Source organism: Entelurus aequoreus, linkage group LG09, assembly GCF_033978785.1.
Source record: "Entelurus aequoreus isolate RoL-2023_Sb linkage group LG09, RoL_Eaeq_v1.1, whole genome shotgun sequence".
Lineage (NCBI taxonomy): Eukaryota > Metazoa > Chordata > Actinopteri > Syngnathiformes > Syngnathidae > Entelurus > Entelurus aequoreus.
In genome coordinates this window covers 24,672,777-24,691,548 of record NC_084739.1, presented here as the reverse complement: position 1 = coordinate 24,691,548, position 18,772 = coordinate 24,672,777, and the positions used below count along the sequence as shown (strand labels likewise).

General features: G+C 39.9%; 2 protein-coding genes across 4 annotated transcripts in view; one reads left to right on the top strand and one right to left on the bottom strand.

The window, feature by feature from the left end:
• Window positions 1-109: 109 nt before the first annotated feature.
• Window positions 110-18,655, top strand: LOC133657274 (zinc finger CCCH domain-containing protein 6). Of its 3 annotated transcripts, none has more exons than XM_062058402.1 (12): window positions 110-377; window positions 8,465-8,690; window positions 8,771-8,878; window positions 8,965-9,214; window positions 9,292-9,440; window positions 9,507-9,632; window positions 13,371-13,487; window positions 13,567-13,674; window positions 13,756-13,985; window positions 14,050-14,396; window positions 16,233-16,397; window positions 16,466-18,655. In XM_062058402.1, exons 1-12 carry the CDS (start codon window positions 328-330, stop codon window positions 17,854-17,856), a joined length of 3,267 nt encoding a protein of 1,088 aa, XP_061914386.1. In that variant the 5' UTR covers window positions 110-327; the 3' UTR covers window positions 17,857-18,655. The 3 variants fall into 3 exon arrangements, with proteins under 3 accessions (XP_061914386.1, XP_061914387.1, XP_061914384.1); XM_062058403.1 differs by having other exon boundaries at window positions 110-587; window positions 9,292-9,386; XM_062058400.1 differs by having other exon boundaries at window positions 110-587.
• The window catches only part of LOC133657273 (catenin alpha), a 31,308-nt gene continuing 13,016 nt past the window's right edge, over window positions 481-18,772 (bottom strand). The window contains exon 8 of the mRNA XM_062058398.1: window positions 481-1,001. Within this exon, the coding sequence (XP_061914382.1) occupies window positions 808-1,001 (194 nt within the window). The 3' untranslated portion in view covers window positions 481-807. The remainder of the gene's footprint in view (window positions 1,002-18,772) is intronic.

The window sequence follows — 18,772 nt, the reverse complement described above, 5'->3', positions numbered from 1 at the left end:
AAGGTCATTGTAATGACGCAGGTGAAATACAACCAATCACATACTGCAATGTTGTAGCATCCGGTTAGATAGATCCGCGCTGGGACTATAAAAAGCGCGGACGAATACATGCTCCTGGGCTGTGCGCGACAGGGCTCAGTAGCCATTTTGAGGGTGATGTCGCTGTTGCGAAAGCTTGTGAAGATGCTGAAATCAACGAACATGGTTACAACACTGATTGTTTCTCCCTCCGTCTCCTCTCTTCTTGCATCATGGCAGCTGTCAACCGACGGGACATTAGCAAAGCGGGGTACCGAGCTGTGCTCACAGAGTTAAAACGTCATTGATATGAGAGAGGAGGGTGTCTGTACACTGTCTCAGTGGAGACATGAAACACCGTGAGTTTTTTCTTCCTCCAGTCTGAACATCTTCCAGCATCTGTCACAACACAACGTCTCATTGACGGCTTGACTTCATGCACTCTTGTACGGGACTGACCAGTCAAGCAGATTCGCTTTCCAAATGGCCTCTGTGAGCCTTGTTGCCAGTCTCCCTGCCCCTGTTCTTGACAAAAACATGACAGACTCTGAGCTGGCAGGGGACGAAAGGTCGAGTAACAATCTTATGCAATTCTTAACGCCATCATGTGTGCCTTTCAGTGCTGTGCATCGACGTGCTTGTTTTTCTGTTTTTTCACCATTTTACACATTTCCACCATGCCCCCAGTTCTATATACTCCTTGCATGCCTTTTGGTGCATTTTAGCTCTCCTTTTTTTTTGTCGAATCGACTCATTGATAATTTCCATACATCATTATTTGTGTGGTGATTATGGGATGGATGCATTGTTGCAAACGATGACGTAATTGCCACTCCCATCTTTGCTATGCAGCTCCCTCTGTTGGTCATTAGGCAGTACTGCAGAGACAGGAATCAATCTGGGTTGAGATGCATGAGGATGGTGTTTCGATCCGGGGTTTATACTGCCGATACCGATCGTCCGATACAGGTCCCATGTGTTATCTGTAAAATTTTCCATTTATTTATGGTGAGTGCTAATGACAGTTTAACTACACTACCGTTCAAAAGTTTGGGGTCACCCAAAAAATCTCAATCTGCTCAAAGGAAGGTCAGTTTTGTAGCTTCTGTAACGAGCGAAACTGTTTTCAGATGTGTGAACATGATTGCACAAGGGTTTTCTAATCATCAATTAGCCTTCTGAGCCAATGAGCAAACACATTGTACCATTAGAACACTGGAGTGATAGTTGCTGGAAATGGGCCTCTATACACCTATGTAGATATTGCACCAAAAACCAGACATTTGCAGCTAGAATAGTCATTTACCACATTATCAATGTATAAAGTGTGTTTCTTTAAAGTTAAGACTAGTTTAAAGTTATCTTCATTGAAAAGTACAGTGCTTTTCCTTCAAAAATAAGGACATTTCAATGTGACCCCAAACTTTTGAACGGTAGTGTATATCAACACACTATTTAAATTAATTCCTTAGTCTCTTCTCAAATACAATTGTTTGAACAGAGCAAAGTCAGTAGTAAACGTTAACTTAAAAGCAAAAACTATAGGGATGTAACAATATGTCCCCCCCAAAAAAAGACTTGGTAAAAATGCCATAATGTGTCAAATTAAGTGGCAGGAATGTTTACGATAAACACATTTACTGTAATTGAACATAATGCGCCAATGTTGTAATTATTTGTATTATTACAAACATGTATTAAGTGCGAAGAATTGTGCAAAAACATCCACTGTTTCAAGCAAAAATGTAAACAAAACTTACAGTTGAGTGTCTTTAAAATGACTGTAAACAAGTCTAAAACAATGTTCAACTTTTACTTCCGGAGAGTCTGTGGACTTTTAAAAAATATTTCAGTTTGGAAAATGCTATTTCAATGAAATGTTCACTGACAATTTAACTTTTAATAATGTCAATACCTCAGAAATTGATGCATAGTTTTGCTGGTTTCAAATCTATTTTCCGTGATGATGGTGACGGTTTATCAAGTAGCTTGTCATATTTCCCGTGGTGTGCAGTTCCCACCGGATGCTTTTCCGCCGCAGAGTTGCGCTGTGACCCGCTATGTGTCGCTTTGGAAACGCTCGAGACTCGCAGTACACAGACTGTATTACCTCCGCCAAAGAGGTTATGTTTTCACCAGGGTTTGTTTGTCTGTTTGTTTGCAACATAACTCAAAAAGTTATGGATGGATTTTGATGAAATGTTCAGAACAATGTCCAAAAAAACAATTATTCTTATCTACTATGAACACACTTCCCCCAAATGTTTCCTCCTTTTCTACCCTTTATAGGGGAACTGCACTTTTTTGGAATATTGCCTATCATTCACAATATTTATAATATTTATATTTTGTTTGTTTCCTAACATATAAAAATGGTCTCGTTCTTGGTGGCTAGCAATGCAGCTAGTGGGAGCAATCAATTCTACCACTAAATTACTTTATAAATGCATTAAAAAACCGTCAACAATACTTCATTTACATTCCATAACCTGAATAATTGTTATATATGCGACATTGTTATTGTAAGAGCGGACACTGAGGAACTCATATTGGCGTTTTACTGTATTAGCCGTAGAAGCTAACTACGACAAGAGATAAGCTAGCTTCTACGTCAGCACGAAACGCGTTTGTGTTTGTAATGCACAACACATTGCCATGAGTCACCAATCTGTACGGACTGAAAAACATGAGCAATCATATTACAGTATGTGTAAAGTATTATCCCGCATTTCATGTTTTGTTTGTACACAGCAAGCCAGACAGTGTATGCTGTCTGTCATGATACACGCATGATGTACTGCATGTATCATGATCAATATAAAGTGTGAGTCACTCGATGGACAGTTGTTTGTTTTGTTCAGCTGGCTAGGGACGTTTTCTCCAGTTAATTGTGGGTAAGCACTCCATTTACGTCCACATTTTGCAGCTTCGATTCACTTTCACCTCACTCTCTCGGCTTCCGTCTGCTCCAACGTCTCACTCTTCCTTCGTACTGACTTCTAGAAGCAATAGTTGATCGTCCATAAATTCAGATTCAAAAAGATAAGCTTGTGAATCCTCATTTGTCCAAAAATAGTCTTTGTTATTTGCTGGCATGATTAGAACACACACGCATGTTTGTATCCGGAAGGGGTTGTTGCCAGAAGTTGGACATGCGCTGCTATGGAAATGGAAATAAATTTGCCGAAGATTAAAATGACCAAAATACAGTAAATGTTGTACGTATTACGTATTGTTATGAGCGTGTCTGTTACTACATCACATATAGACTTGCAGTGTGTTTACCAAACGTTGATGGAGGGTTGTGAAGTTGTGGAAGGCTACAGCGGTGACTCCCATTAGCCGCATCTTCCAAGCGTTTTTTTATCATCTTTAAAATCCCCCCCAAAAAGACATGTGTGTTCTTGTCTCTCATAATGGTTGTGAATAGAGATGTCCGATAATGGCTTTTTTGCCGATATCCGATACCGATATCAACCAATACCGATATATACAGTTGTGGAATTAACACATTATTATGCCTAATTTTGCTGTGATGCCCCGCTGGATGCATTAAACAATGTAACAAGGTTTTCCAAAATAAATCAACTCAAGTTATGGAAAAAAATGCCAACATGGCACTGCCATATTTATTATTGAAGTCACAAAGTGCATTATTTTTTTTAACATTCCTCAAAATCGCAGCTTGGAATTTGGGACATGCTCTCCCTGAGAGAGCATGAGGAGGTGGGGGTGGGTGTATATTGTAGCGTCCCGGAAGAGTTAGTGCTGCAAGGGGTTCTGGGTATTTGTTCTGTTGTGTTTATGTTGTGTTACGGTGCGGGTGTTCTCCCGAAATGTGTTTGTCATTCTTGTTTGGTGTGGGTTCACAGTGTGGCGCATATTTGTAACAGTGTTAAAGTTGTTTATACGGCAACCCTCAGTGTGACCTGTATGGCTGTTGACCAAGTATGACTTGCATTCATTTGTGTGTGTGAACAGCCGTAGATATTACGTGATTGGGCCGGCACCCAAAGGCAGTGCCTTTAAGGTTTATTGATGCCCTGTACTTCTCCCTACGTCCCTATACCACTCCGTACAGCGGCGTTTTAAAAAGTCATACATTTTACTTTTTGAAACCAATACTGATAATTTCCGATATTACATTTTAAAGCATTTATCGGCTGATAATATCGGCAGTCCGATATTATCGGACATCTCTAGTTGTGAACAATAAGTACAATTCCAAAAAAGTGCAGTTCCCCTTTGAGGTGTTCCACGCCCCCACCTTGTCTGTGTTCTGTCAAATTTTGCTGCTTACTCGAAAAAAGCTACCAGTAGAGTAAAACGGTGATTAAAATGAAAATGTAAGCTACCATAGTTTGCATCAATGTGAACTTCCTCACGCCGATTTGTCTACAAGCTTACTGTCCGCTCATATACAATGTGAACTTTGTCACGCTGTAATTGTCTCCATGCTCGCTGGTCAGAAGATAAAATATGGGCAGATGTATTTTATTTTCAGACCTGCCATTGCAAAAGCGGCATAAAAAAACTGCACTCGGCAAGTTATTGTTTTACATTGTCGCAGGTCACGGCGTTATTGTGAGGATTTTGAATCCGCAGTACCACGGTATCTACAATATCGTTACATCCCTACTATCTACTACTAATTTAAATAATTTGTTTTTTGCCTTCAAAAGCCTTCCGTGTCCAAGAAATGATTCCCCAAATTTGTAAACATTAACAAAAACAACAAAAATATGATTTTGAGAAAAAAAAATCGATTTAATCACTCTAGTATCGATCATGTACTGATACTACAGCCTTTGTATCGACACCACCAATTATGGATCAATCCACCCCCTTACTTTTTGTGTACTGACTGCGATGATGCTGACACACCAACACTTGTTATATTATCTGCTCTCTCGACTCTTATTAATATACTCATTCATTTCCTAGTAATACCTTTTTATTTCATGCTGTAACGTGGCTCCATCTAATTTAAAAAAAAGTTTACTAAGCACTTATTTCTTGGTGTTGTTTCAAGCTGTTTCAACATGTTTAGCCTTGTCCTGCTGTGATAATAGATAATGACACTAAGAAATGCAGTTTATTTATTTATTTATCGTAATGGAGGTGATTATTATTAGCTTAGAGGAGCGGCTCCACACTGTGTACGGCGACACATTATTAGCTGCCAGCTTGTCAGCTTGGGGACTAAAAACAAAATGCAGTGTCAGCTCGAAGGGATTGGTGTTTTTTTCCTGTATTAAAAGGCATTCATCGGCAAAGGCGATAATATAGTCTTTTTTTTTTTTAATACAAAAAATGGCCGATAGATCAGTACGTCTCTAATTGAGACTTCTCACTTTTTTCATACATGTTATGTTGTAACTAGTGATTTAAAAAAAACATTTTTTAACATCCATCCATCCATTTTTTTACCGCTTGTCCCTTAAGAAACTGAATTATTGTAAAGCTAAAATGAATGTACTTTTTATGAAAGATCTCAAGTAAAGTCTAGTGATGACTTTATCATTGCAGCAGTAAAAAAAACAACAATAGGGTAGTGATTGCTATGTTATGCAATGTTGTGCTTACAAAATGAGGTCAGATGACTAACTGAATATATAGTAGGAAGGGGATTCATCTGGCCCCATTTGTCTGGGTTTTCCTGACACATGAAACGTGACAAATGGGGGGGGGGGCTGCATTATAACCTTGAGCCGCCAGATGGCAACAGAGTGTTGAATATCTTAAAATGTGTTTTGTGGTAATCCCAACTTTGACCACAGCATCATTTGCTATGTAGAGTGGCACTTTCCATCATTTTCAGCAGACTGCGTTGCATAATGATTAAACCCCCCCACCCTCTTCCTCTCACGGGTGATCCACCCAGGACCATTGTAACTGCATGAGCAGTTTTTATGGATTTTAGTTTCTATTCTGAGATAGACAATGCCAGGATTCATCTGATTCACATTGCATAAGAATGGTTTAAGGAGCATCAGATGTCATCTTCACACATGGATTGTACTAGGGCTGCAAAGATTAATCGATTAGAAAAAGCCTTCAATTTATATTTAGTTGCTTCGAATAAGCTTTTAATGAGTGTAAAATCCAGAATGCTGGGACCTTTAAATAGACAGACATAATTTCCCACACAATCTACATTTCTTTTAATGCACACATAAAAAGGTGAAAAGTCAATGTTGATGATGTGCACTTATTAGAAAAAAAGACTGGAGGTGGTGGCAAGCTTAAATAACGTTGAATATTTAAACTATTTTCCTAAAATACACATAGAGGGTTATTAAGTGTGTTTTATCCGACTAATCGAACCATTAATCAATACGTTACTCCATTACTAAAATAATCTATAGCTGCAACCCTCGATTGTCCAGACCTGAACCCCCTTTTAAAATATTTGGGATGTGCTGGAAAATACTTTTTGCTGTAGTCTTGCTTAAAAAAAAAATCATCAAAAGTTAACGTAACTGTGGACAGAAATGTAGTATAGAATATAAATATATTGATATTTTATTTAACCATTTAGTCACCGATTAAACTGATCATGGCTTTAATCAGCATCTATAATTGCTTTTCATAGTTTTATAAAGCCAAAGATTGAAACAAGGTAATTTGTAAAATTGTGAATAACAAGAGATAACTGTATACATTCTTATTAATTTTAAATTTGCCAAATGTTGAATTTTTTTTTTTTCACAAGGCATATAGTGTATGTGATTTAAAAAATAGTTGTATTTATTTGTAAACTGGCTTCTTATGTACAGAGTAGTGTCTCTGTCATTGCCATGATGACCCATCTATAATAGTAGACCAGCCTTGGACACCTCATGTTATGGTAATGCTAACGTTAAATTGAGTTGTGTGCAGTGTTGTAAAAACTAATTTGACAATAGTTGCAGTTTTTTTTTATTTTTTTTATTATATTGCCCATACATATGTGTATTTGGCTGAGCTTATTTAGATTTTGTGCATTAACACATTTATATTCACTAAAACTATGAATTTTTGAGCACCACACGATTCCATTCAATTCGATTCTTGGGGGTAACAATTTGATTCAGAATCAATTCTCAAATCAAAATCAATACTTTTTTAATAACATAGGGTGCCAGTTCTACTGAATAACTACATTCCTCCATAAAATAAATAACCAGCTCTAGTACATTTCTATATTGTTTAAAAGAAAACAGGTTTTGTTTAAATCAAATACAAATAAGGCAAGAGAAGCATCCAACACTTCTCTTATCTAAAGTAAATCTGTACGGCAGATATGACCATCGACATCAACAATATGGTTAGTCTATGTGGCTGGACAGTACAGATTTAAAAAAATATATACTGTATATATTTTTTAGATTGATTTTGAATTTTTTTTATCGATTAAGAACCGTTACAAAAAAGAATTATGATTAATTTGAAAATCAAATTTTTTTAATACCCCTAATATTCACCTATGTATGTTCATCTTTTTAGCAATCGCTGAAAATAATTTATGCTACTAAATTGTGGGGAATGGAAAGCAAAACGATAAAACATTCCTGTTTTTAGGAAAAGCATTACTTGGAAATATTTGAATTAGTTAGGGATGGGCATATAGTTATACTGAATTGCATTTCTTAAATGTTCCGTTTCTAAAATTGGTATTATTCAAAAATAACTTTTAAAAAAAAATATTTTTTAAGTTGTTTTTAGGCCATCTCTGCGCTTACTCGCTGCGTACATGTCATTACATGATTTGAAAAAGTTTTATTATAATTCCTATATACCAACTAATATTTTGCGAGAATCGTTTATTTCAATTCTGAATCGAATCGTCTACCCAAGAATCGGCATCAAATCGTGAGTTGTAAGATTCACCTCCCTATGAACGGATTAGGGGTGCTACAAAAAATATTCACCTCATAGTATTAAAAAACTATTTAAAAAATGTTTTTCAAGAATCATTTTAAAAAATACGTTTTTTAGGCTATCTACGCGCTTACTTACTGCACGTACACTTCAGCAGCCAAGAGAAGCTTTTGTAACCTGTAACCTGATTTGACCAGGTTTTATTATAATTTATATAACAAACAATCTGTTGCGAGAATCGTGTCGAATTGATTCTGAATCGAATCAAATTGTTAATTGTGATAAGATTCCCAATCCTTTGGCTAGAATAACCATAAATTGATTAATTTATGGTTAAGCATTTGGTCAATTACAAAGTGAAGTGATAGAGGCAAAATAAGAGTGCAGTACTTGACTGCAACCAGCAGAGGCACTCATTCTAAGATAGAGTGCTGTTTTAAGATGTCAGCTATAGGAAGTTGCATCCAAGAAGCATGATGTTGCTCAATACGCATTGAAACAGGAGTTTGAAACTTTCCATAGACTAACATTGATTACATTGAGGCATAGACATTGCTCAACTTTTTTTTCAATGTCCCTCCAGGGAGGATGGAGAGTTGGAAGATGGTGAAATAGACGATGAGGGGATTGGGATTGAGGAGGAAAATAAAGAGGCTGCAGAGGTGAATGAAAACAAAGAGAAGGGAAAAGAGAAAGAACGTGACAAAGCAAAAGAAAAAGATGAAAAGGCATACAGGCACTCAAGGAAACGGTACAAAAAGACCAAAGAGAAGAGGAGGTCCAAAAGGAGGAGGCGAGACAGACAGAAAGTAAGCTGCGTGGCTTTGTAATGTGAGCACACGTGAGGATAAGACTTTCAATTACTTTGTTCCATCTTTCCTCTCCTTAGCGTCACTCGTCTTCAAGCAGCTCCAGTGACAGCCATGACTCCGACTACGACCGGCCAGAGAGGCCAAAAAACAGGCAAAGTTATGGACCTGGACGTGATTCTGACCTGGTGAGTTCACATCTACCCAGCAGATACTGACATCTTTCATTGATGCTGACAGGATGTGATTCTCACTAATGTTTTTTTTTTTCTAGCATGCACGGGATGCAAAATGTTCGCGTGGCAATTCACACAAATCCCCGCCTCACAAGAGCAGTGATTTTGACAAATACAGCGACTACAGCAACGACAACTATGACTACGAAGACGAAGAGGATCATTACGATGATGAAATGTCGGAGTACCCGCATTCTAAAGATTCCTCATCCGGGCTGGGAAGGGGACGCCTGGGAAGGGAGCAGATGGGGAAGCGGGGGAACATGAGGTGCATGAAACAACCACAATGTGAGAAAACACTTTTCAAATGTGAACACTTTTTCATGTGAAACACTTTAATTGGCAATGGATTTGTTTCTCTTCAGTCGGGCAGCGAGGGAGAGGCAGAGGGAGCGGACCTGGAAGAGGACGAGGGATGCTCAATAAGAACAAGAAGATGAAGGGAGGAAAACTCTGGGTGGTACGTGGGGGAAGAGGCAGAGGGGGAGAACAGGACATGGAAGACATGGCTCCAGTATGTTCGTCAAATGTTTACATTTATTATGGGACACTGTATGACGTGGTTCCTTTTATTTGACAGGAGGTCAAAAATTCAGGTTTTCAGAAGAAGCGTCTGGTTATGAGCAAGGAGTTTATCAGTCAGCACACAGTGGAACACAATGGAAGATTCATCTGCAAGTATTTCCTGGAGGGTCGTTGCATCAAGGTAAAGTACCCTCAAATAAAATACCCAGCAGGCACAATACATTAAAACAACGTTGAGAACTTGTTAATTAGGTCCTAAAACGCCCTGAGATCGGTAGGTTGTGAGTTCAAACCCCGGCCGACTCATACCAAAGACTATAAAAATGGAACCCATCACCTCCCTGCTTGGCACTCAGCATTAAGGGTTGTAATTGGGGGTTAAATCACCAAAAGTGATTCCCGGGCGCAGTACCGCTGCTGCTCACTGCTCCCCTCACCTCCCAGGGGGTGAACAAGGGGATGGGTCAAATGCAGAGGACAAATTTCACCACACCTAGCGTGTGGGTGTGACAATCATTGGTACTTTAATGTTGAGCAACTCAAACATAATGTTAAAACAACATGCTTTTTGACGTCTAATCAGTGTTTGGGTCTGACGTTGATTTGACCATTGAATTTTGGTAATTTTCCAACCAATATTTTCTAACACAAATACAACTTTGAAACAACATCCTTTTTGACGACATTTATTCTATGTCAGGTTGTGATGTCGATTAGACCTTTTGAAATTTGGTCATTTCTCAACCAACAACGTGGATCCAAGGTTGGACATCAACGTTGTCTGAGTTTACAAATTAAACTATTTTGCAATGTTGTTTCAAAGTCAGTTTTAAAAGGCATGTATGTATAATCAGCATTGTATCAATGTCTTGTGCCTGTTGGGTAAGGAGTTTTCAACACTGAAACTAATTTTTTTGGCAAAACTTTGTAAAGGGGTGATGCATTGAGCGAGAAAAAACACTTTACAGTTTTTTTTACAACATTAGTACATTTGACTAAGCCAAGTGGTCCATAATTTGTCTTATTTTGTTTTTTTAAGTCCTGCAAATTCATTTGGCTTAAATTAGGCCAAGGCTGTTAACACATTTAGCTGGACAATATATTGTCCCACAAATTATTGTTGATAAACAATATTTTTGTCAACATTATTTTGAGACTAAATTAAGCACTAATGTAATCATAGTATATGATGATAATAATAATAATAATAATTAAAGCTGCGAGCAGCGTTGAACCGGCCCTCGTCCCCTTTACACCGCGGGATTTACGCGAGTCGGCCAGCACGCACGACGCTTGCGGTCAAGTCCCCGACCCGCCATCAAAACTTTCAGGAAGATCAGAGCATGTGTAAAGAGGTTATGACAGTTATTATTTTTGATCACAAGGGGGAAAAAAATGTGCTGCATCCATGACGTTAGGTCGCAGCCAACACCCTGACCCACCATAAAAAATGTCGTAAAAATTAAGAGCATGTGCACCGAAGTTAGGAGTTTTGCTTTTTCAGCACTAAGGGGCGGTAAAGGCGCCGTAGGGGTTATGAAGTTGCTAATTCCGAGCCACACAAAAAAATTCAGGACGATTGGAGCATGTGGAAGGAAGTTATTATAGTTATCATTTTTCACTACTAGGGGGTGATATAAACGCGCCTTAGTAATTATGCCGTTTTTTCCCACCCAACATGCCAACCCACCAACTATTTTTTAGGAAGATTGGAGCATGTGGAAGTAAGTTGTGACAGTTATGATTTTTCACCACAAGGGGGCGATAAAGGTGCCACAGTAGTAATGCAGTTGTGTCCCACTCAACACCCTGACCCACCATTAGAAACTTCAGGAATATCGGAGCATGTGTAAGGAAGTTAAGACTGTTATAGTATTTCACCACAAGGGGGCCATAATTGCACCACAGATGTCGTGCCCAACACCACAACCCGCCATCCAGGAAAATCGGAGCATGTTGAACGCAGTTATGGCTGTTACAATTTTCCACCACAAGGGGGCGATATTGGGACAGTAATGCAGTTGCAACCCCCCCCATTACCATCAAAAATTGTGGGAAGATCAGAGCATATGGAAGGAAGGCCCCTCCAGGCCCCGCCCACTACAAATAGATTTGAACAGGTACTGACCCATCGGGCACTTCGGGGTGTCATCATTTTCATTTCTACCTGTAAGGATCAAGGTCTGAGTTTGTGGAGCTTTGTTATTTAACATTTCGTGTAAAATAGCCAAAAGCCATCAGAGCCAAGTTTGGCGCCAGGCCACGCCCACATTTTATGGTGTAGGCAAAATCTGTTCGCAATGTATCCTCACCGCTATGTTTAGCACCTGTAAACTTCATTGCGACTCATTTGGCCAAAGTACGCCCCCTTTTTTTACAGACAAATGACAAAAAACCATCTGAGTCAAGTTTGGCGGCGTGCAACGCCCACATCTTTTGGCGTAAGCAAAAAGTGTTCGCAATTTATCATCACCTATATGTGTAGTGTCTGTAATTGTAACCGCGACTCATTTGGTCAAAGTTTGTTAAAAGTACGACCCCTTTGTGTTGCCGGAAAATGGCCAACGGAACCAAAGATGGCCGACTTCCTGTTCATTTTAAGATATGGGTTCTTGAGATTTTTACATGCGTCCTGTTATGAAGGACGTCCCTAGCGATTTTCGTCGAGAGACAAAGATTTTGGAAGGCTGACAAGATGTTTCACTTAATTTAATTTAATCCTACTTTTAAATAAAATAGGCCAAGTGCTGAGACTAATGCACAGAGTGAACCCTCTTGTACCCTGTTTGGAAGCGAGAGATAGAGAAAACAAACATACAGACATGACAATTCATCAATGTTGGCAAAGTTATCGCGTTAATTTTTAGTTATCGTTCGTGAAATTGATTTATTGACTATGGCCCATGCCAGCCTCAATCCAAGTGGACTTTAAATAGGGATGGTTACTTTACCAAATATCGATTCACAGTACCATATTTCGATAGCTTTTGTTGTACATTACGTTGCGTTCGGTTGTAGACTTGTCACTGGCTAAAGCACTTGGCAGGCAAAACAGACAAATTCATAGCGGACTGCCTCTACAGTATGCAATTTTCCATGCCAACAAAGGAAGCATGCTTGATAGAAAGCGCTCAAAAGTAAAAAATGCCATATATTTGATCCTGATTAGCATTATTAATTTTATGTGGTGATTTAGACACTTCCAAATTTGGTGAGCAAAACTACAACTAAGATGCACATTGCAATCAAAGAGCTGGGGTGTAATAAATACAATACTTTACAAAACTGCTTAAACACTTTTTAGAACTCAACAAAAGACAAGACTGTTACAATCAACTTAATGGCAAAGGCTAATTCCTGGCTCCAGCAATTCAATTAGGACAGACTATAATGAATGGATATTTGCAAATTACTCATCACCCAGAAGTGTAAGGAAACCAGATATAACAACTGGACAATACAGTTATCATGTTAAATGGTCGTAAAAATATATTATATTCTGTTATTAAACCAATTAACATTTTCTTAATGCACACAAAAGTACCAAAAATTGATACAGTTGAGTATAGAAAACGATACCGTTAAGTACTGGTATTGATTCCCAGGTACCGTAATTGGTACCCATATGTAACAACCAACTGTAACAATGAAAGTGAAATTCACATGTCTGTGTGAATTCTGTCTAAAATACAAATGTTATAAATTCTCATCAAAGTTGTTTGTGTAGTTTTTATGCGATGATTCTAATTAATAAGGTAACCAACACTTGGTGGAGGTAATGATGCATGAATGGTTAATACTTGCAGTACCCTGTTTAGCCTTGGTACGGTATATACATCTGTACCCCGATGAGCGCCATTCTAATTACGTATGATATTTGCATGTTCTTTCTGACTAGAATGATAATATCTTCCTGTAGGGGGAGCAGTGCAAGTTTGAGCACGAGCTTGTCATTCCAGATAAGAAGAAGGAACTTTGCAAGTTCTACCTCCAGGGCTACTGCAGTAAAGGAGACCATTGCATTTACATGCACAATATCCTTAAGTGGTGATCACGTGTGAATGATCGTATCTAATCACTTATTCAGTGAGGCTCCTTAATATGTGACTGAACATGAATATCCTTGCAAGTTCTTCCACACTGGAGCCAAATGCTATCAAGGGGACAACTGTAAATTTTCCCATGATGCTCTGACTGATGTCACCAAAGAGTTGCTTGATAAGGTGAGACAAAGTCAAAACATATTGGCTAACGAAACCACAATTCATAGACGTATACTGAGTAAGAATTTCTCCACTTATCAGATCATTAACACTGAGGAGGAGAACGCCCGTGAGGACGAGTTGGAGCTGGAGGACCTGAGAAAACAAGGCATTGCTCCACTTCCCAAGCCTCCTCCAGGTGTGGGCTTGCTTCCCACGCCTGGTCAAAATAGTCCTGACGGAGCTTCTTCTGAGGCAGGGAAAAAGATCCCCTCCCTCTTCGAAATCAAAGTTCAACCTACAGTTGGCTTGGCACAGATGATCAGTTTGAAGTAAGTCAAATCTCTAGCAGATGGAAGTGCTGTGTCCAGCCTCAAACTAATTGTGTATTTTCAGTGAGTCCAACTACTCCCAGGATCCCAATGAAGGCAATGGAGCATCAGATGAAACACAAAGTGGCGCTATGGCTTCTTCTGGACCCGATGCTTCCTCAGGGTCACCGGGTTCTATGGGGTACCCAGTAGGAGCACCCATGAGTGAACAGCCACACCATGGATACTCAATGCAGCCGCCGGTGTTCCATGGAAACGTCAACAACCCTCAGATGAACATGCAGGGGCCTCCCTTCCCTGCAGGACCAGATCTGCAGATGCTGCAAAGCCTCTTGGCTTTACCGTCACTGGGTCAGAACCCACTAGAACTCCTTAGTAACTTGCTCCAAAACCAGCCCTCAGGTCAACAAGGTGTGTGTCATTGATTTGGATGATCACTCACTATAAAGAGACATATTAGGGTTGCGTTATATCGACTAGTGATTCTCAAACAGTGGTAGTGGTACGCGGGCTCCCAATTAATTAAATATTTAAGCACAGTGTTACTGTTCAAACTGTGTGTAATGTTATAGTGGCCAACAATGTTAAATATACTTGTTAAATAAAACCGTTGCCTTGTTTTTAATGAATGCTTAGGCTTACTGCACTACTGTATTTTAATGTTGGTCATTATGGTGGTACTTGGAGAGCCAAGTGTTTTCTGAGCTTGTGAAAAAAAGTTTAAGAACCACTGATATAGACGATACAAATGTGGCCGACGATAGAGCTTTTAATACTATCGTTATATCGTGATAATTTAAGGCTGCAACTAACAACTAATTTGATAATTGATTAATCTGTCGATTATTACTTCGATTAATCGATTAATAATCGGATAAAAGAGACAAACTACATTTATATTCTTTCCAGTATTTTATTGAAAAAAAAAACCAGCATACTGGCACCATACTTATTTGGATTATTGTTTCTCAGCTCTTTGTAAATGTTGCAGTTCATAAATAAAGGTTTATAAAAAATTTTTTTTTTTTAAAGTAGCCTCTGCGCATAGCATAGATCCAACGAATCGATGACTAAATTAATCGCCAACTATTTTTATAATCGATTTTAATCGATTTAATCGATTAGTTGTTGCAGCCCTAGGGATAATGCATGTTGATGACACATCTAACTGTGTCTTGTATATTTGACAGCGATAAGCAAACAAACACTTCCTCAACACACCTTGTAGCGGCTAATGTCCCTCCAAAGTGCAAAGCCACTTCTAAGTGAGCAATTCTCACCTCTATGGCAGAAAATAAAGTAAGTTTACATCTACCATTAACACCGGAGGGCGAGGAATACCCAAACATGCCACACTACACTGTAGGAGGATATGCAAACCGCTTACCTAAGATAGAGCTTTTGTATGTAAACAAATATTGTCAGTAACGATACTTAGTATCAGTATATGCTCGATACTACAGTAGCAAGATCAATATTTTTTATTATCCAAAATATTTTGGTTTGGTCATTGTTTAAAAACTCAGGAATTAAGTCTCTGGACACAGGAGGACATTAAGGGCAAAAAACAAAACATTTAAAATAGTAGGAAAACATTTACATATTTAAATGATATTGTTACACAGCCATCCTGTGTTTTTGTCCGGTGATAATTGTGATCAAAAATGGAATTGTTCAATGATGTTGAAAATAGTAAGTATGATATCTGCATCAGTATGACCAATACTGCCACTGTAACTACTTGGTATTAGATCGATATTCAAATTTGTAGTATCGGACAAAATCAATGTAAAGTATATAAGAATATGTGTTTATACATTTTAGCAGAAGTGTAAATAGAAACATGTTGCCACAGAAAGTAACCAGTTAATGACAGTAAATTAGCAAGTACATTATTAATAGTTTTGATAGAATATAACAGCCAGAAATTATGCAATATGTTATTTCATACGTTAGCAGCCTAATTAGGAGCCTTTGTAACCAGTTTTGAAATTGTTCATCATCATTTATATGTGAAATATTATATTGTAATGTATGCTGTTATCACGATACATATTTTAGGCTATATCACCAGTCCCTTCATATCATGTTTTTTTTTTTTTTTTTTTTTAGATGAAAACAGTTCCTAGTTAACAAAATGTTCGTGACATACTAACACCAAAAACAAAAAGATGAAGAATTAGCAGTTTTCCTGAATATGTCCTCTTTGAAAGTAGAAGCTAACCTTTCTTTTGGATGTTTCTGCAGATCCTGGCATGACGCTGATCCAGAACCTCCAGCAGCAGATCGGCGTGGACGTCCAGCTGCAGTCTTTACCTCCAACAGTGCAGAAAGCCATCATCCTCCACCTGACGCAGCAACAACAGGAGTCAAAGCCACAGGTGACGGATAGTCAAGACGACAAGAACAGAGGTGAGTCTCCTGTCGGGGTCCAACTATATCCCAAAAGTATGGAGACCTCATTTCTTGTTGTTCTCCAGATGACACAAACTGGTACTCGAGTGACGACGAGGACGGGAGCAGTGTGTCCTCCATCCTAAAATGTCTGAAGATGCAGCAGTCCAAGACCACGACACCTGTATCTGCAGCACCCTCGGGTGACCCTCGGCTTGTTAAGGAGCGAACTCAGCCAAGTGACCCGCGGGTGAAAGCGGACCCACGGCAGCGACCCCCCGATGTGAAGAATCAGTGTGACGCAGGTTTGGATCCACGACTCTCTCGGGACCCCAGGAAGCAGAGAGCCATGGAGTCGAGCTCCTCCCGTCCGAAGAACCACCCTGTTGCCAAAAAACATCCCACTGGAGACGAAGACGAGGAAGGGGAGCGAGAACTCCGAGACAGAGCCGTCCTCATACCATTGGAGGCCAGTTCAGGTGTGGCGCTGCGGGACCCTCGCTGCCAGCTGAAGCAGTTCAGCCACATCCGGGTGGACATTTTGCTTCAGCGCCCTACCTTCGCCCAAACTGTAGTCTGGGCTCCAGAGGACCTGATCCCATGTCTGGTTCCCAAACAAGAGCACTCCATTAATTTGCCGCTGCCACCGCTGATAGCTGATGCTCAGATGAACAGAAGTCTACCAGAGCACCCGCCTGCCTCCAGCCCATCGCCCACTGACCCCCGACTGGCAGCCGCTCGATTGAAGGAGCGTCTGGCTCGACTGCCATCTGGGTCTTCAGCGGACAGACCCCTAGATCCACGTCAACAAAAGAATTTAGACCCCAGACTCAAGCGTACAGGAAGTCTAGAATCCAAGCTAATTGGTCAGAAGGAGCCCTCCGTTGTGGACCCCAGGTTGCAAAAGACGGGTGCTGGATCCTCCAACTCTGAGAAGCTGCCACCGTACGCGCCTCGACTGGCATCTTCTGGGGGCGTCCTTGAAAGCCCCACCACAATCCTGGGGGGTATCAGTCTGTACGACCCCCGGAGTCAAACTGTTCAAAAGGATCATGTAGACCCTCCGAAGAAAGCGGGCATTTTGAAAAACCCGGTTAAGAACGACACTCCTCCAGTGCAACCGATCGCCTCAAGTCAACGCCGCGCCTCTTTGGACGAGACAAAAAGCGCAGACTCAGCCTCTGATCCTTCTCAGCAAGCGAGCCCAGCCCCGGTTTCATCGGACTCGACTGTCACACCCCCTGCTGTGCATAACCTGCCCATCCAGGCTCTGGCGGGCCTGATCCGACCCCAGTACACGGACCCTAGGCAGGCCAAGTTAACAGGACTTGGATCTGCTGGGGCACAAGAGGAGGCGGAGGAGAAAGAAGTGCGTATGAAGGAACCTACCCAAGAAGACGAAGAGGAGGTCGAAGACAGAACTCTCAAAGCTGTCTTCAAGACCTTTGACCCCACAGCTTCCCCTTTCTGTCAGTGAACTGCGTTTTTATATCAGTGAGACATGTCAGTCACGAGTAAGCTCTATATATATACTGTATATATATATGTTTATTTGTATACGTTCACAATATTTCAAAGCGATCATGGTCAAGATGGTTTAAGTGAGCATGTGTATCTAAAAAAACATGACTTCATATCCAATACTAACTATAAGTGGTCCTCGCTTTATGACGTTCTGTGGTTAAATGATTAAAAATAACTACTTCTGTGTGTGCGGCGGAAGAATACGCACATGGGGTAATACATAGACATCACTTTTGTTCTGTTTAGTTCACTTTTTAACTTTACCCTCCATTATGTCTACCAAGCGTGAGGCAGACTCTTCTATTGGCAGCACTGAAAAACAAAACAAAGTGAAATGAGTCACTGTAAAGCAAATGAATGAAAAAGCTGAGTGGAGAAGTGGAAAAATCCACATTAGTCGTATGTCGGGTCCAAGCTGCTCAAAAGGTGTGACTTAAGGATCTTTTCATTTGCAATGGACAGTGATAACTAAGCAGCATTTTTGAGACTTCTCCTCCTAATGAGCTTTTGTATTACTGTTTATTCTTGTATCTAAATGTTTTATTGTTGAATTGTCTTCCATGCGTTCTGAGTGACTTGAGTATTAGGCCAAATTTTCATCACAGTCGTGGGAAGTCGCTCATAACCCGGGGACCACTTGGCATGAGCCACATTTTGAATGAGGTCATTTTAGATTTTTTACAGGTAGGTTAGATGTAACATTTTCTACTTCCATGTTTCTCACTGTTTTAAATAAAGTCTTGATGCTTGTGTTCACTTTTATGAAGAGATTTTTAACCATAAATGGATTTCTTATGTGGGCAGCACGGTGTGCATCTGTGCATCTGCCTCACAATACGAAGGTCCTGAGTAGTCCTGAGTTCAATCCC